Source organism: Vombatus ursinus, unplaced genomic scaffold, assembly GCF_900497805.2.
Source record: "Vombatus ursinus unplaced genomic scaffold, bare-nosed wombat genome assembly UNPS02007612.1, whole genome shotgun sequence".
NCBI classification, from domain to species: domain Eukaryota; kingdom Metazoa; phylum Chordata; class Mammalia; order Diprotodontia; family Vombatidae; genus Vombatus; species Vombatus ursinus.
Window position 1 is genome coordinate 4,835,673 of NW_020947390.1, and position 27,379 is coordinate 4,863,051.

The window sequence follows — 27,379 nt, forward strand, 5'->3', positions numbered from 1 at the left end:
AGTTAGTAAGAAGCTGAAGTTAAGAGGAAATGATAGAGAAACTCCTGGAAGAGACAGAAGAAATCAAAAGCAGAGAGGGTTTAGCGTTAGCAAAGATTAACCTTTTCATCTGGGCCTCGAGGAAAGGATAATAGAATGGGCAGAAGGGAATAGGGTGATGAGTGTAATGGATAGAATATGAACTTCAGTCAAAAAGAGCTGAATTCAAATCCTACCTAAACCACTTACTAGCTGTGTAACTCTAAGTAAGTTACTTAAACTTTGGTCTTTACAAAATAAGATTAGACTTAATGACCTCTTTGAGGTGTGAAATATGGAAGATAGGACTGGACACAGATAACCTATATTTTCTGAGTAAATAGGTAGGTTCCCCGATGACAGGAAGTACCTAAACAGATAACCTAGGAAGCTCTAAAGGAGGAGGATTTGTTAGAGTTACTAGAGCACATAAGAAACAGAATGTAAGTTTTGCTGTATTCATGGCATTTTTTATAGTAGCAAAGAACTCAAACAAAGAGGGCTTTAAGAAATAATGGACATTTAGAATTCTGAAGTATGGTAATTCTTGTATGACCTGATTGTGAAGTAAACAGAACTAGGAATACACACACATACAATAAAGTGGAAATTTTTTTAGAAGTTGAATGTTGTATAATTATAATGGTCAAGATAAAATTAACCTCTCTTCATTACACAAATGACAATGGGTGTGCAATACTGTATATATAAGCTGTCAGATATGGCTGATATGTTGGCTAGTTTTGTTGTATTTTTTCTTCTTTTAAAATCTTTATCACAAGAAAGAGCTCTAGAGGTGGTCAGGATATACTTGAAAATGGATTCAATGGAAAAACAAAAGGCACCAAATTTTTAAAGGTAGAAAAAAAGTAACAAATCCTTGGAGTAGGATATAAGAATTAATAAAAGAAGCAAGGTAACAGTGTGGAATTAGCAATGTACTGTGAATGAATTCAGGATATTTAAGAGACTAACCTATCTTCAAGAATGCTAGTAACAAAAAAATTTTGCTATACTGCATAGAAAACCCACTTAAGATTAGTTAACAAATTTAGGGAATATGACTTTCTCCTAGAACGTCTGGCAGCATATAACCACTGAGTACACAGATGGTACAAGTAAACCAGGGTAAGATGTTAGTAGTGTTACCAGCAATAGGGCAAAGGAGCAAGAGATTCTTAAGTAGAAAATAGCATACAATTATACTAGTCAGCCATGGGGTTTAAGACTGAAGGCCAAGAATGAGGACAAAGTAGACATAGGATAGACTAGAACGGTGAAGAGTGGAAATGTGGAATTCATAGAAAGGAAAAAAACAAGTTTAGGAGTGAGGCAAGGGGGAAAAAATAAAAGCACAGGAGGTCGCGATGACCAGAGATGACAATTTGAAAGATCAGAGTCACAGAGAGAAGTAATGGGTGATAATTCAAAGATAGGACCATCTATCCATGTGGACGAAGAGAAGTAATCTGTCTTGAGTTGAGGAGATTCATGGACTTTTGAGTCGACTGTTGAAGAGGTCACTGACATGTTATATTGAGGTCCCTGAGTATAAAGGGAGGAGTTGGAAGTGAAGAGGGAAGAGCATAAACCAGATACTCAACTTGAAAAAAAAGAGGTAGAATGGTGCATATTGCAGATCACTCCAACAAAAATTGGTTCTGGATGGTAAATACGGGTGAAATGAACCTCAAGGAGAAGAGGTTACTAAAAGTTGCTAAATGATGATGGCAAAAGGATACTCTAGACATGGGAGGAGGAAAAGATAGATTTACTCCACTTTCTGGCCTGGTGCTACAGAAAGCATAAGATAAATTGGGACTTCATGTCAGGCCTTTTCAAGAAGAGTTGTTTAATTGTTGTCATTATTTTAAAGGGAAAAGGTAGAGAGACATTATTTTAGTTTTACTTGTTTTAAGCCACAGAGTGAACTTCAATATGCATTGACTTTTTTCCCCCTATGTTCCTTAAGGTTTTCCCATTCAGACAGCATTGAAGGTATATACCTTTTCAGCTGATGGGAGTATAGTAAAATAACAACAAAAACGTGCCTACATATTTGTACCACAAAATTGAAGTTACAGGAGTCTTGCAAATAAACACCAGTCCATAAATTGTTATTGTACTGTTTTTAAAATGTCTTAGGAAATACACACACAGTAATACAAATTTAGCTAGCATTCTTACATCTTCCTCATATACTAGACACAGCAAATACTTTATTACATCTTATTTCTTAACATTAACAGTCAACGGGAAAAAATCAACTTATATGCACTTTTATAAGCATACTTCCTGAAGAAATATTATGTTCATAATGAACATAGTTCATAAAGTTTTACATGTAAGCCATTTCCCATAACACACCTTCTGTGTGTTTGTATTCTATATATATTTCTCTTAAAGTAAGTTTTTAGAAACTCATAAACTTGGTATTTGTCAAAGTTCAGAGGGTTCCATCTCTAAGCAATTAAAGAACCATCCACTAAGCACTAGGAATACAAATACAAAGATAAAATAGTTCCTGTCCTTGAGGTCTCATTTTGGCAATTAACTGACAAGTTAACTTTCTTTAGGAACTGCTAGTCTATGTTGATGCTTGTCCTTTTATCCATTTTTTTGTCATCTTGTTTAAATAGATCAAATTGGCGTTGCCCCAACCAATTTTCTACTTGCTTTTACTACTATGTAATACTGATTTTGATCTTTGCTGTAACAAGTCAGTTATCTGACTGTACAGAAAATTCAGAAACGACTCAAACATCACTAACCAGTCATGTCCTGTCAAAATAGAATCAATTTCTCTTGTGATGTCATTTCATGCTCATCCTGTCCACTGCTTACACACTTTTGCCTTGAATAGACACGAGGGTTCTGCAGTATTTGGTTTCTTTTGGGCTTACCTGTTAATTCTGTTTTCCAACTTTTTTTGCTTTAACTTTATTGTGGCCACCTTTCCATTTAAGTCACTGAGCATTAAATTTAATTTGGAAGGTCCTCCTGAGTTCTTTGTAGTATACTCTTTATCCAGTGCAAGAGATGTTAGCAAATATGCTGTGTATTTCGCATATGCTCATCATGAGAACTGCAATATGAGATGACCAAATGGTCCACAAATTGATGTTCTTGACTTGGACAGATAACAATGCCAATTCTGCCAATTTCTTTATTTCTCTAAGGAGAATATGTGAATCATCTTTCTATCTAGCTGTGATTTCCCTTTTTTTTCCATTGATAGAAAAAATGTTAAGATTTAGAGGATTTAGTTTCACCACTGGTACTTCTATTTATTAGTCAGTGAAAAAAGATCATATTTCAAGTACTAACAGCTAATTCAATGTTTCCAGAGCATGTGAAAAATGTCTTTCTTAAAACCTTTTGACCTATTTTCCAACTTTGGTACCATCACAGAAGAAACAAGATCAGATTTTACATTTTTCTTTTTCCCATGACTGTTAAAAACAGTTAAGAAAAACTCCATATTCAACTAGGTTGTTCCTCTGAAATTGACAGCCTGATATCAATTCCATATTGTCTTTGCATCATGGCAGAACCTTCCAGAACTTGTACTCCACTGGCACAGTCTCCAAAAACCCAGGGTCAACAAGACACAATGAGACATCAAAGATGACTTACTTTACATAAAAATATTGTTGTATTCCCCCCACCCAACACACATACAATGTAGCACTTACAATAAAATATCTTCTATCAAACTTTGTCAGCATCCCTGACAATTTCCTTTTGAATTTTTAGATTCTATAAAACTCAAGAATGAACTACTGACTTAGTAGAAAAAGAAAACTGTGTGAGCCTACTGAGATAATCTATAAAATGGAATCACCCTACAGGCATCTCCAATTTAAAATATGTGCAAAGGGCAGGCTCATGCCTTCTCCATTTTCTAGCATTTCATCCCATGCATTAAACATACTCAATAAAAATTAGCTATTATGAATGATTATGAATGAGGCACTTGAAACCACTAGCTCAATATATGTTAGGTGATTCACAGGTGCAAAGAGTGACAGGTATCTTCTTTCTTAGATGTACAAGCACTGCAATGCTTTCTAACAATTACACCCTATATTTTGCCACCTGACCTCTTGATTTAAACTGCTCAACAAGTACTGATTACCACCAAACTGAGGAGGGGAAGGATAAGAGAAAACACAGCCTATATTGTGCCAATAAGATGAACACATGAGGCAAGACTCATAAGAACATCTATTTCTCTTGACTACAAAGTGAAGGAGTATATGTGAATCTAATGACAAAGAAGAAATGGACAGAGGAGCTAGAAGAGAAGAATAAACAAGTTTGTTGTTTTTTAATTGCTGAATTTTCTATTTTAGTATATTCTGTTGACTTCCAACTTTCAAAACTCTTACAGACTTCTTTTGCAAATTAAATATTTTCACATTTCTCAATTTCAAAAGGGATATTTCAAAAATTTTTCTGTCAAACATCTATGGTGTGAAACCCAACCAACAGTTTTCCTTTTTTAAAGATACATTGTAAATACACAAATGTGAACAAGTCCTAAATTATCTTTTAAACAAAATACCTTTAGAATGTTCATTTTAAAATATTTAAATGTTTCTCTTAAAGTGGGGATTTTTGTCTCATTCAAACAAATAACCAATTATGTATAAAACTCTCGAAAGGTCATATAAATAAAAATCTAAACTTTTTCAGACTATTAGGTTTTTGATATCAAAAGAAGTGTATATTTTAAGCTCTAGTCTAGCTCTTACTATAAAATCTGATAGTAATCAAACCTTAATTTCATTATTTAGCTGGGTTATCCTAGAATAAATACTAGATTTAAGTGAAAAATCTTTTATGGGAGTCTGTAATCTACCATTTATGTGATCTTTGGAAGTCACATAACCTCTTTGAACCCCCATTATCTAACCTTTAAAAATTATAATTCCTATAACATTTAACTTACAGAGAAGTATTATAAAGATCAAAAATAATATCTGTAAAGTGCTTTGTAAATCTTGAAATGTCAGCTACTAGAAATGAGACTATTAAAAAATTTAACATTTTCATAAATTATCCCTTTACTCATTACCTCTAAGACACTTAGAATAAAAATTCACTTTCCCAGCCCTGAAGTGATCATTGAAACAAAGTTCTTGGCAGTCAATTACTCCACTTCTATTAGCAGTGGAAATTTCAAAATAGTTCTATTCCTACAACAAAATATCTTCAGTAATGAGAACTCTCCATCCTTCAAATTGCTTGTCAAAAGGATGATTTCTGAGGGGTATTCTGGAGAGAACAGAAGTGTGAGCAGCATAGAGATATCCAAGTTTAGCTAGCCATCAATCTGAATCCTCAATAAAGCAATCCAATTTGTCAAGGAACTGAATATATCCAATCTTGGTTTTTTCAGATGCTAATGGGTCTTTAACTTACAAAAATACTAAGGGTCTTAATATAATGCTCATAGGGAGATGTGTCTTTGTGTAGGTGTGTGTATAGATACACATATGTATGTATATATACATATATATTTGCAATGTTGAGTGCTAATTAGGATGCAAATCAGTGCTCAGAAAACAACTTATCACAGGCTTTTCCAATTCTAAAACTCGAGGTGTGTGAGATTAAGCAGACCTGGACAGGTTTTATAGCCACTCAGACCTAAAAAGTTGTAGGATTCTCCATATGTAGAATAATTTAATAGTTGCAACAGAAAAACAAGCATCAAAGATTCAAAGTCAACAATTATTCATCCTAATTGTGCACAGGGAGGTATAATTAGCCTTATTATTAGAAAACCTTAGTTTTCTAATTATTCTAATACAATTAGAATAATTATAAAATATTGAAATTACTTCTGTTAAGGGGTTGAAAAAAGCTGCAAATTCAAAAATTCATAACAAAGTAGATTTTAGATAATTAGAATGTCAAATTTTTGATTTTTCAAAATAAATACTACGCTTACACTCAAGGGACATCTTCACTTAAAAGCCTTTGTCACAAATCTGAATCTTTATTGTTCTGAAATAAAAGTTATAAACATAACTCAAAACATAAACTTCAATTTTCAGTCTCAGAAGAGGTGTGGTTCAATGCCCATATCACATGTAACAAGAAAACTTCCTTAAAAAAAAGGAAAAAAAAGTACTATAAGAAGTCTTTCATAAGAATGAAAATGCGCCCCTTGGTTTTTTTCCTCATCTCATTTTAGTTTGTATACTTGTGGGCATCAAAAGGTCTGCATTTTCCTCAGTATAGTTCTTGCTATGACACTTGACGGACTTTTTGCCACTCAACAAATTCATCAAGAAGAACAGGCCCTAAAAATATGAGGGGGGAAAAAAACTTTTATTAGTGAAAATTAAATAGTTTTAATATCCTATTTAATTACCCAAATCCTTCCAGGGCCATTCCAAAACCACCCTCATCCATTTTTTCAATAAAACTTTCCACTCCCCTTCCTAAAAACTCACATTATCTGTTGTCTATACTCCATACTTCAGCATTATGAGACTAATAAGACAATCATTAAAAAGAGGCAGAATGTTAGAATCACAGGACATTTGATTTTTTTGTTTTTTGTTTTTGGTTAGGCAATGGGGTTAAGTGACCTGCCCAAGGTCACACAGCTAGTAAGTGCTATGTGTCTGAGGCTGGATTTGAACTCAGGTCCTCCTGAATCCTGGGCCGGTGCTCTGTCCACTGTACCACCTAGCTGCCGCAGGACATTTGATTTTAAAGCAAGTTAAGAATTCTACTATTACAACTTTCTAAACGTAGAAATGCCCTCTATAAAATCCTCAGTAAATGGCTATCCTCTGTGTGAGTACTTCCATTGACAAGGAACTACCTCAAAATGCAGTCTATTCTCATTGTTAGAAAATTATATTTACATAAAAGTCAAAAGAGCCTCTTTATACCTTCCACCCATTGATCTTAATTCTGCTCACTGCAGCTAACCACAGTCTACTAGCTCTTGCAGGTAACAGATCAGAAAGAAGCTGAAAATAACTATCACATTCCCCTTAAGATTTCTCTTCTTCAGACTAAAAATCTTTCAGCTATTCCCCATGAAACCTAGTTCCAAGTTCTAACATGTGACCCCCAGGACTCAACAACACACTAGACCATGGTCTGACCAGAGAAAAAGAAACTAAAACTACTACTTCGCTTGATGTAGACTTGTTTCCATTAATGCAATCTCAGACTGCCCAAGGTTTTTTGGAAGCCATATCCTACAGTCAACTAAAACCCTTTTAAGTTCCCATGTTCCTTCATCTGGTACTTGTGCAGCTGATTTCTTTCTGGTTTAAGTGCAGAAGTTCTATCTCTATTAAATGTTATCTTAAGATGCTCACCCCATCACTCTAGTCCACTTATTTTTTAATTAAATTTTATCACTTCTTGAAGTATATCAAATGAATTTGTGCGCCTTGCCCATTAATCCAAGTCATTTTTTAAAATGGTTAGCATGACCAAGACAAGGACAGAATATTTGAATAACTGGATCTAGCCTTTCTTTCTCAACTTCACCCATAGAGATGACATCCAAGTTGCCAACTGTCTTGCTCAAATACATATATGCTCTTTGAGGCATATACCTGTAGCATTCCTCTGATGTACCAGTATGGACTAAAAAGAGCAATGTAATTATAACTAGAAGAATTAGATTTTAACCCAAGTTCTGAACCTACTGTGACCATGGGCAAGTTACTGAACCTCTCTGAGCTCCAGCTGGCTTATCTATAAAAGGAGAATGACAATACTCTTGCTAAGTACCTAAAAAGGCTATTAAAAGGAAAGCTACAATAAACCTTAAAGTACTATTGAATGTGAAGTATTAAATTGTTAGCAATATATTAATTGAGTTTGGCATAGCTTGTTCTTTGTGAAACCATGTTATCTCCTAGTGAATTGTTTTCCTTTCTTAAAAGTGTATTTAATAATCCATTCTAGAATTTTGCCAAAGTTGAATATAAAGGTCAAAAGCCTATACTTTTCTGAAATGTGCCATACTCCTCTTTTTTAAAAATCAGGATATTTGCCTATCTCTACTTGCGTGGAATCTTTCCAAACGTCCAGAATTATTTTAAAAATCAACAACAATGCTTCTGTCATCACATAATCAAGGTGATGGCATCACCTTGGGATGGCATCAAAGTGTAGTGGAAAAACCACTAGTCAAAAGGTCTGGCTCAAGTCCTGGCTATGCCAATTAACAGCTCAGAGGCCTGAGTTCAATTTCTTTATCTTCATCCTAAAAATGTGACTGATAATATGAATATTGTCTATAATACCAGATTACACAAGGTAGTTTGAGGAAATGTGCTTTATAAACCTTAAAATTCTACGGAAATGAGCTACTGCTCCTGCAGCCCTGGGAAATAACTCAATTTAGACAGATGATCTTGAATAATTTAAAATGTGAGTTCTTCTTTTTACTATCTCTTCGCCTTGTCTTCAATGCTGACTTGGACAATATTTTTTCTACTCTTTTTTAGTCTAAAGATCATATGCTTTAATATGAAAACAGTCTACATATATAATTATTCTAAGGGATGTCATTAAAGTAATTTGTATAGCCTATAGTACCTAAAATACAGGCAAGTTAGGTAACATAGTAGGTACAGCACTAGACCTAGAAATCAGGAAGACCAGAATTCAAATCCTGATTCAGACACTTAACAGTTACCTGTATGACACTGGGCAAGTCACTTAACTGCTATCTGCCTCAGTTTCTTCATTTGTAAAATGGAGGATAATAATAGCACCTGCATCCCCAGACTATTGATAGGATCAAATGAGATAATATTTTTTAAAGCTCATTGCAAACCTTAAAGTACTATGTAAGTATTAGGTAATGTTGTTGTCATCATAGTGTCTAGCACATAGTAGGCCCTACATAAATGTTAATTATCATCATTTTTATTATTATTAAAGTCCTATTTTGATGCATCACTTTACGGGACGTGATTTGTGGCTAAAAGCTCTTCTAGTTAAATGCAAGTTCTGGGAAGGGCTACCAAGCTAATACAAGCCTGACAACAAAAATCATTCAAGAGGCCAGATTACTTTGGAGAAAAAGTTGACCACTAGGTAATGAATTTTTCTGGCCAAAGAAACTCAGTATTTGTAATTGTAAAGGAGTTCCATGAACTGTGCTGGACAGTGTGCCCACAATACTAAAAGACAGCTAAATGAACTAATGTATCTTCCCTAATATAAAGTTGAGCACTCATCAGTTAGTGCAATAAAATCCTTTCACAAAATGTTCTCAATGTAAGCTTCTGTAAGGCTTAAAAAAAAAAAAAGTAAAGTTGTTCATATTCAGCCATTGCTTTTGGGTAGAGGGAATAATGCTCATTAGATGAAAAAAAGTTTTACCTTTCTGATATTTTATTTCCTTCAGTAAGACAGAAAATAGGGCTATCATTTCAGATTATCTTTATAAGAATATTTCCTTTATGCAGAAGCTTTCTGAAAAATAATTAAGTGACTACTCTCTAAAGGAAGGTAAGCACTGAAAATGTAGAATGTAGAAAATAATTGTACATCCAAGGATTTTAAATGAATCACCACAACATCATTCTTTTTAAGTACTGTTAAATTATTTTAAGGGAAAAAAATTACCATTAAACTTAAGTTAGAATTATGTAAATAATAAATTACTATATAGATCACCTTACAATATCAATTCTAAGAACAATCTATTTTCAGATCAAAATTTTATACTTACATGCACCATCTTCATCATAGTTACTAAGATCTGCATGGACAGTTCTGCTGAATTCTAATACATTGTACCACTGATCTTTGTTCATAACTCGGTATTTCGATTGCTAGGAAAAATGGAATATAGATACTTGGAATACTAATGCATTTTTCTTAGGGTCCGCCTAAGCATTTTGTCCTTCCCCCTCCAAATAAATGTCCCTCCCCTCCCCCCAAGAACACTGATACAGATATAGATATGAGTATTTATTTATATTAAGAAATCTGCTTTTAATTGTATTTTAAAGATAAAACATCTGATTAAACATCTTTTAAATTCATTAAAATTTCTTCTTTTCCAAACTAATAATGAGAAGAAGGCAGCTGACTTCCCTACAGGGAAGTTTGTTTCTAGTTCTTAAAAGTTCTGGATCTACAAACCCATACAACATATGAACTTTACATCACTACGTCTCACTACAGCATAATTTAAAGAAAACTATTTTTTTTTAACAAGCTATAATGAATATGTTTTCTGTGCAAAAAAAACAAAAAAAAAATACAGTACATTTTTTGGAAGAAAGCAAGAGAATCAGGAAAAAAGAGCCAACAGAATCACAGGATGGGAGTCAAATGGAGAAAAGACTACAAGCAATTTTTAAAAGGTAGTACCCTACAGATAAAACATGGTAACTGTTAAACTACTATCCAAAGGGCAGCAGATTTATACAGCAACTATAATCCAAACAGGTTTCTGGATATGCCATTCATGGTCAATCCCGAAATATATAAGCATATAATTTTAGAAGGACTGTGTTCTGATTGAGACTAAGTAGCAACTGAAAAACTACATTATCATACAAGTATTTTGTGTATATTCCAACTTTGGACTTCTTAGATGAGAATAAAAGTCTAGTGGTACTTGTCCCTATAGATCATAATTAATAATTTTTAAAAATATAAATGCAAGTCTATGGATACTTTGGAATACCTTAGAAACTACAATAAACCCTAATATTAAGAAGGGTACCAGGAATGAGTGAAAAAAAAACATTCTTACATTTCAAAAATCCCAAGGATTTGTTTTGCCGCAGTAAACACACACAGTTTTTGGCATGGCAAGATATCATATGTAACAATTCAGCAAAGAAGCACAAGCCTGGTTTTAGAAATTAACTGCTGTTCTGTATATTATTAATCAATGATACCTACATGTACTACAAATCAATATACTGTCTATTATATTTAAGTAGACTGGAAGAAAAATGTAAAGCTTGAAATCTCTCCTTAAGTCTTAAAATGGGGCTGGATTCATGAAGTGTTGCGCTAATGGAAAACTGGACATTTTCAAAATAATAAACAAGATACCTCCAAGTACTGGTAGAATACTGAAAACAGTGGCCATGTCCTTCCAAGCAAAAGAGCTAACATAGATTTAGCAGTATCAATATCAAGGCTTCTCTGGTCCTTATCCTAAAATGTGGGGGGAAAAAAATAATTTGAAAAAAAAAATACGGCCTTAGTATATAGGATTTTCTTTAAAACCACTAAACATGAAAATTGCACCTACCCTTGCAAAATCAAAGGCATATCTGTAGATATTCTTAAAAGATGAAATATCATTCAACTGTGAGCGCAAAAAATCAAATTTGCTCTGTAATTTTTCTGTGCAGTCACACCTTAAATAAAAATCAAATTTTATAATCAAGAAAGATAAACAAAACCATAGTCAGGGTACAAGCAGATATGTAATATAGAAGTATTTAAATAATTAAAATGAGGTTGAAAATGCCAGTGTTTACAAATATATAGTAACAAAATATATGTGGTATGCTTTATGCTAAATACTGTGCATGGCATTTTAAAAAATAAGAATCTACTTAATAGATTCTTAAATCAAAGTCCATTCTTTTGATAATTTTCCAGTGGGGAAAAAAAACTATTCTGATACGAGACACCCTTTCTCTACCTCCCTCCGTTCCTCCTTCCCACCAAAAAAAAAAAAGTGGCAAAAAGGGTTCTGTGTTAGCATAGGAAATTCAAAGAGGGAGATGCCTCCACCTAGGCAGAGGGAGATGCCCATGACTAGTTCTGTAAGTCCATGGAGTTGCCTGAGACACACACAGGTGAACTGACTTGCCCAGGGTCACACAGGTGGTAGTGGTAAAAGTGAAATTTAAACACAGGCTTTCCTGACTTTAAGCACAGGACACTAACTACTCCACTACACTGTGCTATCTCACAAATACTTTAAAACATGAACTAATAAAACAGAATTCTGACTGTAACACCACCATTTGAATAGTTACAATTAATGCCAATACAAGGGAACTTAACTAATCTGGTCTCTATGTGCCTATTACTCTGAAAACCCCTTCAGGCAAATAAATATCTGCCATAAGAGATAATCCATAAACTGTTTAAAAAACAAACCAGGAGGTTTAAGATGCTGAGAGGAGAGAAATCATATTAGTTTTCCGCTCTTAACTTCAAACATCTACTTCTGATGAACAAAAGTCAAAGCAAATGATATTACTAATAAAATGATATAAAGTGATCTGCAAACCATAAAACAAGCTATAAATACCCACTGTCATCATTATCCCCCAATACAATGTTGAGCCCTTTGACGGCAAAAACTATTTTCATTCATCTCTCTCCAGAAGTCACATTAATCAATCACTTAATAACCACATGCTATGTGCCAAGCACTAAGGCTAGGGACTAGGGAGACAAGTACAAAGAATGTAACAACACCTACTCACAATGAGCTTATATTCTAATGGGGGAGACAAGTACATATAAAAATATATACAGCATAAATATATAAAGTTAGTAAATACATACACACACACAAAGTAGTGAAACACAAAACAGTGTGGGAAGGACACTAGCACTTGGGAAAAATCAGGAAAGGTTTCATGCAGAAGGCACATTTTTCAGAGCTGAGACTTAAACTCTGGTCCCCTGACTCCGAGTCCAGTGTGAAAAACTGGAAAAAAAAAAACCAAATGACCAAGAGTTGGCAAATGACTGGGCAGACTGATACATTAACACAATACAGTACTAGACCTTCAAGAGAGACAAATGTAAAAACAATACATAAAAATGGAACATTCTGTAGGCAAAGTAAAAAATGCCAGAGAGTAATATTCGGGCCATTACAATCATTTTCAAAATGTTCTAAAGCTCCTAAGTAGTAATAACGATTATAATCTTCAAGGGATTGTACCTTATCTAGTGTTACTACAGACTGGCAACTACCATTATCTTTTCAAAGGACAACTAAAAAAATTACTATTGGAATATACAAATAACTTTCAAAAAAGACAAACAAAAGATCTAGGAAAATCAACCTGACATCCTTTATTTGTAGAAATTATTCCCTGATACATATATTTATATTAAAAGTAGCCTTAACCCAAGACAAACTCATAAGGGTCTATAACTTCATAATCTCAAAGATAGTACATTAAAACAAAAATCTTGCAAACTACACCTAGAAAATAGGCCAACACATTTTTAAAAAATCATACACACACGTAAGTATATGCATAGATATGTATATAAAGAATAGAAGTATAGAAAAGACCAGCTGTTCCTCATATCTTCAATAAGAGAATACGGGCTTAAACTGTGGCATTAAAGATTTAGGAAGAAAAATGTCTTGAAGATTATCAAGAAAAGCTGTATAATCTTTTTTTTCCTCCAAGATCTTAAAAATCAAGAAAGATTTATGTGCCTAAAATGGTTTAAGTAAAGTTCTCCCTAAAAGTCACAGACACTGACAAGATTAGCATTTTCCTGCAAGTATTTTGTAAGGTACAGGTACATCTCAAGTTAAATAAGACTTTAGTCTAAACTTTGATCCCTGATCTTTGTCTATACTCCTGCCTCCTTCTCTGAATCCTCTTCCCCAAAATAAACAAATCCATGTTGCCCCTTCATTCTCCACAAGAACGACCAAATTTTGAGCTTAACTTTGGTACTTAGGCTTCAAGTTCCTAATCTGAACCCTCTTTCTCACCCTAACTCCTGATCGTATCTTAGCTAAGATCTAGCTAAGTTCTAGCTTTTACTTGTCTCTTTTCAGCAACAGAGTCAAGTAAAATCTTTTCAAAGATACTTTCCCACCAACACAACACTCATCCTTTCCCCAGAACTATTTTTTCCTTAGTAAAGGAAGGGAAAATCCTCTCTTCCCCAAAGTTATACCAAAACAAATTTCTTAATTTATAGTTGTAACATAAAATGAAAAACTTGAAAAGCAAATCCCTTCATATCCTATGATTACTGAAAATTATATGATATACAAAAATTACAGTTTGTTGGAGAAGGTAAAAGTAAAGTTAGAATGTTTTCCTATAGTGCCAATCTTAAGAGGAATATAAACAAAAACATTTAACAACATAACTGGTCAAAATTTGAATAAAGAACAAGGCAATTCTGGTTTCTTTAACCTAGAAAAACCAGGTAGCTTAAGCTATATATACGGATTTACCAACTGAAACTGAAACTGCCTATTTACCTATAGGAGTTACTTGAAAACTTTTAAAGTACTATCCTAACATATGGTATATTAACACATACTACATTATTATAGTATACTCTTCTTATATCTGATAGAAGAGACCGTCTAGAGTAGTGGTCAGAGAGTTGTCCTTGGAGACAGGAAGACTTGGATCCAAATCCTGCCTCTAACATATACTATGTAACCATGGGCATATCATTTAACATTTCAGTATCCCAAATAATTTTCTAAAACTAAAATTATAAACAAGTTGCCCAGAGGACATCAGGGAGGGAGCTTCTGTCCTGGGATTTCCCCAAAGTGATGAAATGTTAAGTCTAGACCAACACACACAGAGACACACAGACACACACAGTACCTGCTATTACCTGCCGCATGCTCCTCACTCAGCTGCACTCTATTACAATTTCCTGAGGCATTAAACTTACGAGGCTTCAAATAATCAATATATCTTTCAGAAAATTATTAAAGGAATAACTGAAATTACCTGGACAGGTATGCATTAATTATAATCATTGTGTACTTCACATAGAAAGCACACAACAAAAATTTGGTGAATCAATAAAAAGAATGCTTTGCAAATGTTGAATAATTGATCAACTAAGGCAATGAAATTTTATTCTGTTCTGAATAAATATTGCAGCAAAAATATGATCTAGGATCAAATATTAGTATTATTCAAACATGCCTATTCTCTGGACTATGACAATCTATTTTACTCTGCTTTGTAAGATGTCTAAAAGGGCTGAATAAGCCCTATGCAATGTTTATGGGCTAGTTACTTATTGTTCTTGCTAATAAGAATGTAATATAGCACAAATTGCTAAATATTTAGAAATAAGTACTCAAAAAGCTTTATTTTTTCAAGTTAGCTTTAACAAGATTTTCATATATCCTTGATTTCACCTAATTAAAACAAGGAATTGTCATGACATTTTTGGCTAAAACAAAAACCAATACCTACTGTAAATTAAAAGCACAAAAGCATTACTATAATCAATTAATAATGCTTAAGACATGTAACCATAGTTATAAAATACTGAACTATTCAAAACTGATTTACAGTCGATTTATAGTGACCTATGCTTATTTTCTTTCAAAAATCTTTACTAAGAATGAACACATGAAAGTTTTATATTCCAGCTATTTACATTATATTGATCAGGAAACAAATGTTTATATTTTTCCACATTTTCAAAGACAGGCTGAACCAACCAAACAAACAAAAAAAAATCAGCCCATATGAACACATCCTAACTTAACACATAGAATTTCTTTTACATGTAATAATGTGATTAAGAAATGGCCACTACTTTATAAGAATGGTATCATGTGCAAATTTGGAAACCACAATGTGACTCATACTAGTAAAGACCTTTACAGAAGTAAATGTATACTTACATACATTTACATTTTGGCACTCATGACAAAACTATCATGTAATAGAGGATACTCATATTATCTCAGTGGCATGACAGACAGAAAAAATGTAAGACTAGTGAAGTGAAAAGAATATTAATGATTTAACTACATGAAACTAAAGGTGAAGAAGATCATTGGATTTAAAATCTGGATTCAAATTCCAGTTCTGCTATTTACCATCCAAGGAAATGAGTGGTGTAGTGGAATAGAAGGCTGGACTCAGAGTCAGGAAGACCAAAATTCTAATTCTGCCTCAGACACACAATACCTGTATGACCCTAGGCAAGTCACAACTGAAGATTCAGTTTCTTCATCTGCAAAAAGGAGGGGATTGGACCAGATGATATAGAGCCTTTCAGCTCTAAAATCCTATGATTGCCCTCAAGGATCGAACTGGACTTCAGAAAAAGAAGGCCTGGACATAAAGATACTTAAGAGAATAACCCTCCTACAGACTAGATTCCTATATGCAGAAATAGAATATCTAGATTCCAGAAATAAGTAAACATCCCATTAATCTATGGGTCCATAGTTCCCTAATCAAAACAATCAATTAATTTTAATAGTCATGCATTTAGGTGGGGAGGTTTTTTAATTCTCTCAAGTATAGAGTTAATACATTAGCATATGGGCTAAAATAAAACCACAAATCAAAGCTGGGAAAGAAAAACTTTTACAGATATCCCCTCAAACTGAATACTGTTAATTATAATTAAAGTGAGTTGAATACTTTAATCAAAGATTTACAAATACCCATCAGTGATTCTGAGAAAATTATGGAGCACAAAACATCAGGTAGAATTTTCAAGTAAGTTATTAAATTAGTTGTTTTTGTTGGTTTTTTATTATTGTTTGTTTGTTTTTAAAAGGCTCTTACTGTAATGAAGTCATCCCCTTTAACCATTCTTCCTTGGTAAAAAATCCCATGCTTTCAGCCTCCAATTTCCAGGCTAAAACTAACATAATAATCTGGAAAGAACAGAACATAAAGGATGGGGGGAGGGGGGGAAGACAGTCAGCACAGAGGTAATAATTTCTGTAGTTTATCATTGAGAACATTTTGACATAAATATTTCAAGCTTTAACTATTAACATAGCCTTTGGAATTATCAAAAATTCCAAATTTTAAGGAATTTTAGATGACTAAATTCCTGAGGCTAAAACATTCCATCACCATTAACTGAAGGCATAATCTCTCTCTGTTCATGCGAGTATTTTCTGATGGGAAAGGAAAACATGAAACCAAATTAAATAAGAAATCAGAAAGTAACAAAGTAAATTCATGGTAAAACAGGCAGAGGAAATAACACAATTTTTTTTGGGGGGGGGAAGAGGGTTTAGGAGGTTTACAGATTATCTAGTCCAATCCTCTCACAATAATTCTACTTAAAATAATTCATTTTGAGAAGTTATGCCCACCATACTCAAAAATAAAACATACATTTTCAGGTTCAACACCAATATCTTCACAAAACTTTTCCATTCCTTCTGGCCCTACAACTTCATCAGGACCTTCAAAAACAAAAATGAAAAAAAAATCTATAAATGTCTTTTGTCATATACAAACTTCAATAAAAATTACCAGCAATTATATAAATTTGTGATAAAAACTGAAGAAAATTTTGAACTTATTTACTTTTTTGTATAAAGCTTTCAAAATTCAAGAATAATGAATTCCTTTGTATAGTAAGTAATTTTATTTATTTTTAGTAAATCACTTTATAAAATGAAACTAAAGTAACACAAAAAATAAAGAAGACTTTAAGTTAAATGGCAAGCTCTTATGCTAATTTAACATGTCCACAAAAAGCAATCAAATATTTGCTGAGCATCTACTGTGTATTAAGGCAGTGTGCTATGCATAATGGGAAGTACAAGATATGATACCTGTCCTTAAAGTATGCACTGGTTTAAGAGTCAGTCTATTTACGAGTTAGTCTAGAATTAAGATTTAGAAGGAACCTTAGTTCCAACCCCACTTCTTCCAACTCTGCTTCTTCCAACCCCATAATTTTACAGGTGAAGAAACTGAAGCAAACAGAAATTACATGATTTGCTTTTAAGATCTCACAAATATTAACTACTACGGCCACTGGTAAAATCAAAATTAAAGCCTCTTGGGGCAGCTTGGTGGCGAAGTGGATAGAGCACTGGCCCTGAAGTCAGGAAGACCTGAGTTCAAATCCGGCCTTAGACCAAACACTTGACACTTACTAGCTGTGTGACCCTGGGCAAGTCACTTAACCCCAATTGCCTTTAAAAAAAAAAAAAAAGCAAAAACAAAAAAATTAAAGCCTCTTGCTATGACACCACAATATCAATATCAAGTATGTAATTTATGTGGTTATTTTAAAAAGTTATATTAACTTTTTTAAAAGATAGTGCAGGAACTAGACCTATAATTTTACTGGTATAGGGAGCTCCCACATGAGAAAATTTCCTTTACTGATGAAGGCAGGCATTTTCCCTGCAACTTAAGAGTTACCTGGAGCACAGAGAAATTTAGTGACTTGACTAAGTCATCTGAGGCAGGACTTGAACCCAGGTCTTCCCATCTTCAAGGCCAACTGTCTCTCCACTCTACTTTATTGCCTCTCATTCAATTAATACTAAATTCGACAGGCTTCCTTGTACTTTAACAAATTGATCTTAATTCAGAAAACTACTTCCTGACCTTTAGCTAGTTACAGAAAATATCTTCTTTGTTCTTACAATCTGAAAATATAGCATCAACAAAAATGAATTTCAAAAGTAGACATTAAAATTTCATTATCAACTTGGAAAGCAGTCTCCAGAGGAATACCTCCAGGACTTGCATTTGGTCCTCTGCTGATTACTATTTAGAGATGGTCTGCTTATCAGAATTGCAGAATACAAATTTGGGATGGACACGGAGTACACTGAATGATAAAGAGTCAGGTTTCAAAGACATCCTGACAATCCTAGACAAGATGTCAAATAAAAAAATTTGAAAGCTCTACACTTGGGTTCAAACAATCAACTTCTCAAGTAGGAAATGGGAAACGCATACTTAGAAGTTCTTCTAAAAAAATATAAGTATTTTCATAGGACTGCAAGCTCAATGTGAGTTAAATCTGGTATGACTGAAGAGATGCTTGGGCTATAATAAGAGGTAAACCTTAGAGGAATAAGGATATGCTAATTCTGCTTGTACTGTTTTGGTCGGACAAGATCTGTAACATTATGTTCAGTTCTGGGCACATTCTGAAAGGAAAATGTCTAAAGGACACCAGGATAAAGGGTCTCCAGGACATGACATATAAAGATCAGTTAAATAAATAGGAAGTATTTAGCTTGGAGAAAAGAAGTCCCAGAGATGTCTTCAGAGAAGCCTCAGCTATCTTCAAGTACATGAAAGGGCTAGCATGATGGAGAAGAACTAGTCTTGTTCTATATGGCTCCAAAAGGAGGAACTAAGAATAAAGGCAGAAATTGCAAAGACAAATTTAGACTATGGGGAAAAGTTTCCTAACTACTTCAAAGTGTACATCCAAAATCTTAGGAGGTAATAGGTTCACCAATTTAGAGGTCTTTAAGCAATGGCTGGATAAAATGGCTTGGATACTGTTGTTGAACAGTGGTATCAAACTCAAGCATAAACATATCACCGCAAGCTACATACTGATTTAGAAAAACACAGATTAACATTACCTTATACTGTACTTTATTTATTTTGATAAACATTTCACAATTACACTTTAAACTGGTCCACTCTCTTGGGAGTTTTGCAAAAGTTTGAAGTCAGAGTTCTGAGTTTGACACCTCTGCTGTAAAAGATATGGATTTGGAAAAAATGATCACTGAGGTCCCTTCCAATGCTGTTACTCCAATGAGCTGAATTACCCTACCTTAGTAGAAAAAGTTTGATTCCTAAAGTAGCTAATGTCTATCAATGATCTAATCTACAAATGAACAGACTATGAAACCAATTGAGAATTTTGCTCTCACCATAATAGTCTATTAACTTACCTGAAGGCTAAGCATCTTTGTAGGGCTATTAGCACTAAAAAATAATTTTGACTCTAGTAAATGATGAACATATTCTTATTTGTTCTTTTGTTCACAAAGCTAATTATTGGTTCCTCTGATATTCCTTTGATGGGTTAAGAACAACTAATGACAAGAGGGACTGTAGTTAAATACAAACCATTATATTTCAAATAGAAATATTTATTAAAATAGAATCTATTAATTTACTGATGATATCCACTGATGGACATTAGCCTTGACAGAAAAACAATATAATCTCCTTAAGTTCATATTTGAACTTTACCTAATCAAATGCCAATTTTTTCTTATTCTGTTAGGACAAAGAACAGTTATGATTTTATGTGTAAGATGTATTACTAATAGCCAACACTGATATCAGTAGGAAACTAATCAATACACATGAATAAGAAAGCATAAAATTTTCTAAATTGAGTCTTATGTCTACATAGTTAAACTCCAAAGCAGAGTGAAAAACAAAAGGAATTTCGAGGCTAAAAAAAGTACTATACCCCTGCTATGGAGTTCGTCTTTGGACAAATATGTTCATAAAACTTTGGTGTAAATTTATAAAAAAGCAAATAGGTGAATCATGCCCAGGAATTAATATGGACTCATTAAAGGCAAATCATGTCAGACAACCTTCATTGCCTTTTTTTCGACAGTTACTAGACAAACATAGTTTTACTTCAGCAAAGCATTTAATAAGAGTCTCTCATGCTATCCTTGTGGAACAGAAAAACATAGACTAGATGAGAACACAGTTAAGTAGATTCAAAATTGGTTGACTGAGCCAGTCAAACCCACAGAATGGTGACTATGTGATCAGGAGTCTAGTGGTATGCTTAGAGGGTTCACTCCTTGACGTCTTTATTAATTACTTCATGGAATGCATAGATATCAAATATGCAGATGATAACAAACTCTAAGAGACAGCTAATATATTGAATTACAGACTAAAGATTCAAAAGACTCATTGCATATCAGCCAGTCTAGTAAAATGAAAATAAGTGTAAGTATAAAGTACTTCACTAAAGCAGTGTGCTTAGGTTCAAATAATAAACTGCACAAGTACAAGATGGGAAAGACTTGTCAGAAAGTAGTCCTTGTATAAAAAAAAAGAGCTAGGTCTTTTAGTGGACTGTAAGGTCAATGACTCAGCAGCATTATGTGGAACCCAAGAAATGCTAATACCATCTCATGATGCATTAATAGAAGTATACTGGACAGATTAAGAAAGGCTACTACTGTAGCCTGCCCTTATAGGACATGTGGAATATGGTATTAAATTCTATGCACCATATTTTAAAAGGGTCATTGAAAAGCCAAAGTGTAGTGATCACTAGTTCAAAATAGGATAATCCTATTATTAGTTTGAAGGAGTTGAGGATATAACTTGGTGAAGCAAAGAATGACACACCATCACAACTCTTAAAAAGTAAAATGGGTTGCTTGGGGAAGAGGCATGTAGGATAGTGAGTTCCCCATCATTGCAGGTCTTTAAACTGAGGCTAGATGACCACATGAGGATAACATAGGTAGAACTCATGCTGTTAGTAAGGTTTGTGTTGAATTACCTGAGGTTTCTTCAATCTCTTCAATTCCATGATTCTAATTTTAGAAGGCATCTTGAAATATTGGTATTAGTGTGTATTTTGTCAATATTCTATAACAGATCAATTACTCCTATGGGTTTGTTTTTTTTTTTTTTTAAATAAACTGTTCGGTCCAGCAGTTCCAGTGGTAACATTAGGATAGTATTACAAAAATGTACTTGGAAACAGTCTGGAATGTATTCATCACAATTCTGCTTTATTATCAAAATATCCCTGTTGGATTCCCTACCCCTCTAACCTTTACTCTCTTTAAAGTACTACATGGATCTGGTCAGAAAGCCACCAATCTTATAAAAAAAAAATTAATTATGCCATGTCTCTTGTGAACAAGGAAGGCAGAAATGTGTTCAAGTTCACTTATTCATAATTCTTCCTTCCTTTTCAAAATGACTGAAGTTTTTTCTAGTTTAAATGTTATACTGCAAATAGCAAAAAGAGTTCTCCTAAATAAAGCACGCCTTTCCTAAATACTGAAAGTATTATTTTATAAATCATAAACTAATATCAAGGTCATTCACATGGCAGGGCTTAGTGCTACCAAGCACTACAAGTAAAATAAGATTCCAACTTCCTGTAATTTTTAAAAGGAACAGTATGGTCAAAACACTTTCTGATTATCTTGTCTAGAATGAAGCTCACTATTTGGGTGACATCAATTTTGTAAAGATCTACATACAAATCTAAAATACAATCTAATCATAACTGGCACATGTTAATTATACCCTGTGGTTCCTCTTTTTGTATACAAAATGGTAAATAATACTAATTTTAAATAATATATTAATATTTAAGTTCTCTTTCATTAACCACTTATGGGAAAGAATCCTTTTTGTAGACCACGAAGACTAAATGAAAATCAATTAAAAATCAGTTCAGTACTGTAACATTTTGTATTAGAGATCTTATTACACTCAAAAAGGAAATATAGGGAATTAACAAATATAAGTTACCATTTGATTAAGTTTCCCAGAAATTAAGTGTATTCATTTTAGTGGGTGTGGGTATTTTTGTTGTTATTGAGCTATATCCTTCTAGTAAAGCTACTCTATGAAAGCAGTCTGATCTGATCACCTTTGGAGACAAAATTAATTCTTCTAGCCAACTCAGCTATCACTCATTAAATAAATACACCAATGCACTAAAAGTTAACCTAAGCCAGAAAAAAATGAACTCAATCTTCAATTTACCCCTAAGGGTATACTTCAAGAACTAGGAGAATCACACTAATTTAGCTTGCTCTACTAGATACTTCTATATTAGGACACTAGAATTCTATTCTTATTCTCAACTTTTCTAAATGACCTCCAAAAGTAACCCTTTAAGAAAGATACATCAAAGGATCAAATATCTAAAGGTGGACAAGAGCTCAGAAGCTATCTTGTCCAACATCCTCATTCTACAGATAAGAACATTGAGGCCCAGGGAAATGAAGTGACTTGCCCAAATTGTGTGCTCTTATTTACTCTTGTGCAAAATAAAATATACTAGCTAATTTAAGTGTTATTTGTTTTCTTGATAAAAAACACAAGAATATATCTCAATAAAGGTTAGTGATAAAATAATTACAACTCTTTTTAAAGAACAATGTTAGAGCTGGGGCAGCTAGGTGGTGCAGTAGATAGAGCACCAGTCCTGAAGTTAGGAGGAACTGAGTTCAAATCCAGCCTCAGACACATAACACTCACTAGCTGTGTAACTCTAGGAAAGTCACTTAACCCCAATTGCCTCACCCCCCCCCAAAAAAAAGAATTAGAGCTGCTTATTGGAACATAATCTAGACTTTGGATGTTTTCATTCAGTAGGAAAATGAGCATCTTAATCTTAAAATTGATTTTCTTCTTAAAAACATCAGATTTGTTCCATATTCTCTAAGAATAAGCTAAATGAACCCACAATTTTATATCTTAGGAAATATGAGATTATAATTATATAGTAAGGTAAAAAATTCAAAACAGCCATGAAAGCACAATCATCAATACTAACATTATAAAAGTACTGCTTTTCAGGAGGAAAGGTTATATTAATTAAATGTTTACACTTACTACTCTAGAAAGTAACTTATGAAGTACAAAAGCATTAAAAAAGGTATTTAATAAAAGTACTCTTGCAGTATCTGGTGGCCTTCATAAGTAAATTAAGATAAAGGATGATTTTTACTCTTCTCTAACAAGTGATATGTCAATATAACCAATATTTTACACAGCAGGTCAATAATCTGTCGAGTATAAATAACTGAAGTTCATTCCCTTCAATTGGGAGTTTTTGGTTTTCCAGAAATGCTACATGCTAATATTGTTTCTTTAGCCTAAAATAAAATTTTCATGTTACTATATAACTTTCAAGTTCCATTCTGATACTCTTGGGTGCATCAGCTCAAAAAAAAAAAGGCGCTTTTTAGACAAATTTATGTTGAATTTACAACTTTATATATACACATACAATGCTACTTCAGGTAGCCCTTATGTATGTCTTATATCAGCACAGTATATAAGCAAAGATTCTAATTTGTCTTATTTTAAACAACGCTGTTTGAATGATTCAGTTTTACAAGTGCTAAGGAGGCAAGCGGCAGAAGAAGGAGTTAGGGAAAAGTGGGATTTGATCTTCAAGAAATAATGTATCTCTAATAGAAAAAAATGTTTTTTTTAAATATTTAATAACCTAATAGGAAAAAATGTTAATATTAAAAAAGAATGAAAGCATGTTAATTCTCCTGTTTGTCACATTGGCTCAAATATTAAAAAGTCATGTGATAGAAACAGTTACAATTGTTTCATTACCTGCATATTCATAAAACCAAGCCAGGCACTTCTTGCTTGAAAAATGCTCCTCTCCACTTATTAGTTTAGCAGGGACTTGTGATCTGCAATAGCTTTAAAAAATACACAAAGAAGCCTAAAATGTTATTTTTTCTGAACCCTTAAAAAAATGTATAATTTCCACTCAAATTCAACTAATTCAATTTAAACTAATTGTTGTAAAAATCAATAGAATTTATTCTAGTAGAGAAAAACTGAATGTTACTACTAGAAACTTGAAATAAGGTAAATCAAATAATTTTTGGCTAACAAAAATCAAAATCCTCTTTATGGAAAATACTACTTATTATCAAATTTCAACTCATTTGCCCAGATTTCAAAATACCACAGGTGAGAAGCAGGATACTCTAGGAGTCTGAATATAAGATTGGTCACTGGGAATTTCTGAACCCCAGTATTCATGCACCACACTTATTATTATTACTCTTACTTACAAGGACAATTGTATTTACCAAGCTATTTCATGTAAAAATTAATAAATGTTCCACACACATTCAGGAAGCAAAATTCTATATACTTATAGATATAATGCACCAAGGTGTCTTCCTAATCCCACCCCACGTCCCTCAAAAAAATTATAGGATTATCTATAATTTACTTAGGTTCAAAAAAAGAAAAGTAAAAACATAATCTAGACTCACAGTTTGGAGTCAAAAGCTTTGTGATCTAATTATCTAATTTTTAAAATGTGTTTTGTTCATACAAATAGCCTCAATAATAACAGACACTGCTTCTTCCCAGATCCTGTCTTAATAGTTCAAATAACTTCTGTATCTCAAAATACTATGAAAATAATAAAACTGAAAAATGATGACTTAAGATCTAGTTATAGAACTTTCAAACAAGGGATTCAGTTTTTAATAGACACATAGTCATCTTGGCTTATCACTGAGGCTTCAAATCAAGACTTGCTCAACTAGTGAAAAAGGTTAGTTTAAAGAACTGAAACTTGCTCAGCTTTCTATGCAAACTTATCCTGAATTCAGGATAAGTTTAAGTATTGATAAAGCACAGAAAAAACACAGAAAAAGTAAAAATGTAGAAAAAACAAATGATCAATACTGATGTGATTCAAATATTCAGCTCTCTGGATAAATAGCTAAATTAATGTTAATACAGTATAATGGTACTAAAAGAAATGTGTTCTTGTTAGGAGGCATTTAAAAATACAAGTTCTTAAAAATACAGGTTCCTAAATATTTTTGATGGCAGATAAGTTACCTTAATGTCAGTCCATGCCAGACTAAGTAAAGCACAGGAAGCAGTTTTTAACATGAGACCATTAAACATGGAGTAGAGGAATGGCATTCAGTCAAATTCCAGAATGAGGTAGCAATAATCACCTCATTAAGACAGCATGTAGAAACTAAAGTGTCACTGATCACCTTAATGAGCAAAGAAATACTCTTCTTTTAGTTTCTTTTACTAAGTGCCAGAAGAAAGAAATGTGGCCTGTCAAGAAAGAAGGCCTAAATAACAGTGGTTCTCACATCTGCCAGTATTGCTACTAAAGGACTTGGATCTAGTGCTTAATAAGAGAACTCGACCTAAAACCTCCCATTCACTGGGCACATGCAAGCTCATCTAATGAAAGGGGAAAAAAAAATCAGTTCCCCATACCTAAACTGCTATGCCTACCATGCCATGTCGTAGCGGTGTGGTCTCAAGGAGCTGAGCTAAGCCCCCACCCCCACCCCCACCCCCACCCCAGGATACAACACAATAGCATCAACTAGCCCTCCTTTGGCTAAGCTTTGTCCTTTCCTTTTCCAAGAAGATACACAAGATATCTCTCAAGTAAACTGATAATATTTTTTATAAGGAATTCTAACACCATGCTGAATAAATGTTCATGAAACGGTGGGAGGCAGGGCTTTTCGTACTCGGTATTGATGAGGGGTTTTAGCACAGGTGAGACGTCGGTCACCTTAAAGCAAAGCCGTGAAAGCCCCTGGCATCGAGGCCCCTTAACTTAAAAACCCTCCTCCAGAGATCTCCTAGGTTAAAACATATCCTTCACAGAGATGTCAAGCTGGGAGGTCGAGGATGGCAGGGGCAGTTTTCTTTTCCTTTGTACCACACCCAAGGCAGTTGTCAAGTCAAGACTCCTCAAGCTCTGCTCCTCCCTTCACACTCTGTAAAGAAATTCCAGGAGGTGACCCGTGCATATCTGCACCCCTTCCCCGGGATCATCTCGGGAGCGCAGAGCGGGGAGGGAGGGGAGGCCCGAGGCGGCCGGAAAGAATCCCCCGCATCCCCCCTCGGGCGCTATTCCCCGACCCCGCCCCCCACGGCAGGCGGACCCCAGGGCGGGGAGGCTGTTCCGCCCCCCCCATAAGAAGGGAGGCCTCGGGCTGGGACTCGGCGAGCTCTGCGCGCGCGCGCGTATTCACACTCACGCTTCCCTCCGTGGGTCTAAGGCCGAGGGCCTTCCTTCCCCTCCAAGCCCAGGCCCCCCTCAGACAGCGAGCGAGGCCCGGGCAGGGCTGCGCCTCCGCCGCCGCCGCCGCCGCCGCCTCCCCCCAGCTCCCGCCCTTAGGGGACGAGGCTACGCAGGGCAGGGGTAGAGGCTGGGGCCGGGGCGGGGAGGCGCTACCTGGAGATTTTACACTTCTTGAGGCCTCCGTCTTCCGCTACCGCCGTGGCCGCCCCGGAGGATTTTCTCTTCTTCTTTACCGGCATCTTCCGCCCTCCCCCGCGGGGCGGGCAGGGGAGCGGAGCCGGCGTAGAGAGGGGAAGCCGTGCGCGGGCGGCCCCTCAGCCCTGGCTCCTGGTCCCCCAAGAGAGGAGGAAAAGGAGGAGGCGCGGAGACGCCAGCCCGGCCCGATGCCGCCGCTGCCTCCCTTCCTCAGTCTTCTCCGCTCCCTTCTCTTGGCACAGCGGCAGCCCCTGCGGCTCAGCCTCGGCGGCGGCTGCTCTAGCCACAGACTCCAGGAGCAGGAGGCTCAGCACGACCCGGACACTATTCTACGGAGCAGGAAGTGACAGCAGCAGCGGAACGGGTCATTCTGAGGGGGCGGGGTCATTGCGCTGGGCTCCGCCTCCAGAGGGCGTGGTCTGATCCGTGATGCGCAAGGGGTGGGCGGGGCTTACGTGCACGTGTTCTTTGTCAGTTCAACACGAGGGGTAAAGTTGACTTTTAGACCCCTGAGTTTCATTCCCTATGCTCTCCTCAATCTGGGATCCCAGAAGGGCAATGTCACTATCATAACCCAGGATTGGCCCTAGTTGCCACACAATGATGGTATGGGGAGTCTCTG

General features: G+C 34.9%; 1 protein-coding gene across 2 annotated transcripts; it reads right to left on the reverse strand.

Annotated features, from left to right (window-relative positions):
- Positions 1–5,991: 5,991 nt before the first annotated feature.
- Positions 5,992–27,084, reverse strand: DCUN1D5 (defective in cullin neddylation 1 domain containing 5). 2 transcript variants are annotated; one of them, XM_027849563.1, is made up of 8 exons: positions 26,716–27,084; positions 24,081–24,172; positions 17,118–17,188; positions 16,554–16,645; positions 11,294–11,402; positions 11,092–11,196; positions 9,749–9,851; positions 5,992–6,332 (listed from the first exon to the last, which is right to left on the reverse strand). In XM_027849563.1, the coding sequence occupies exons 1-8, from the start codon at positions 26,799–26,801 to the stop codon at positions 6,277–6,279; spliced, it is 714 nt and encodes a 237-aa protein (XP_027705364.1). In that variant the 5' UTR covers positions 26,802–27,084; the 3' UTR covers positions 5,992–6,276. The 2 variants fall into 2 exon arrangements, with proteins under 2 accessions (XP_027705364.1, XP_027705365.1); XM_027849564.1 differs by lacking the exon at positions 26,716–27,084 and adding an exon at positions 26,047–26,129.
- Positions 27,085–27,379: the final 295 nt, after the last annotated feature.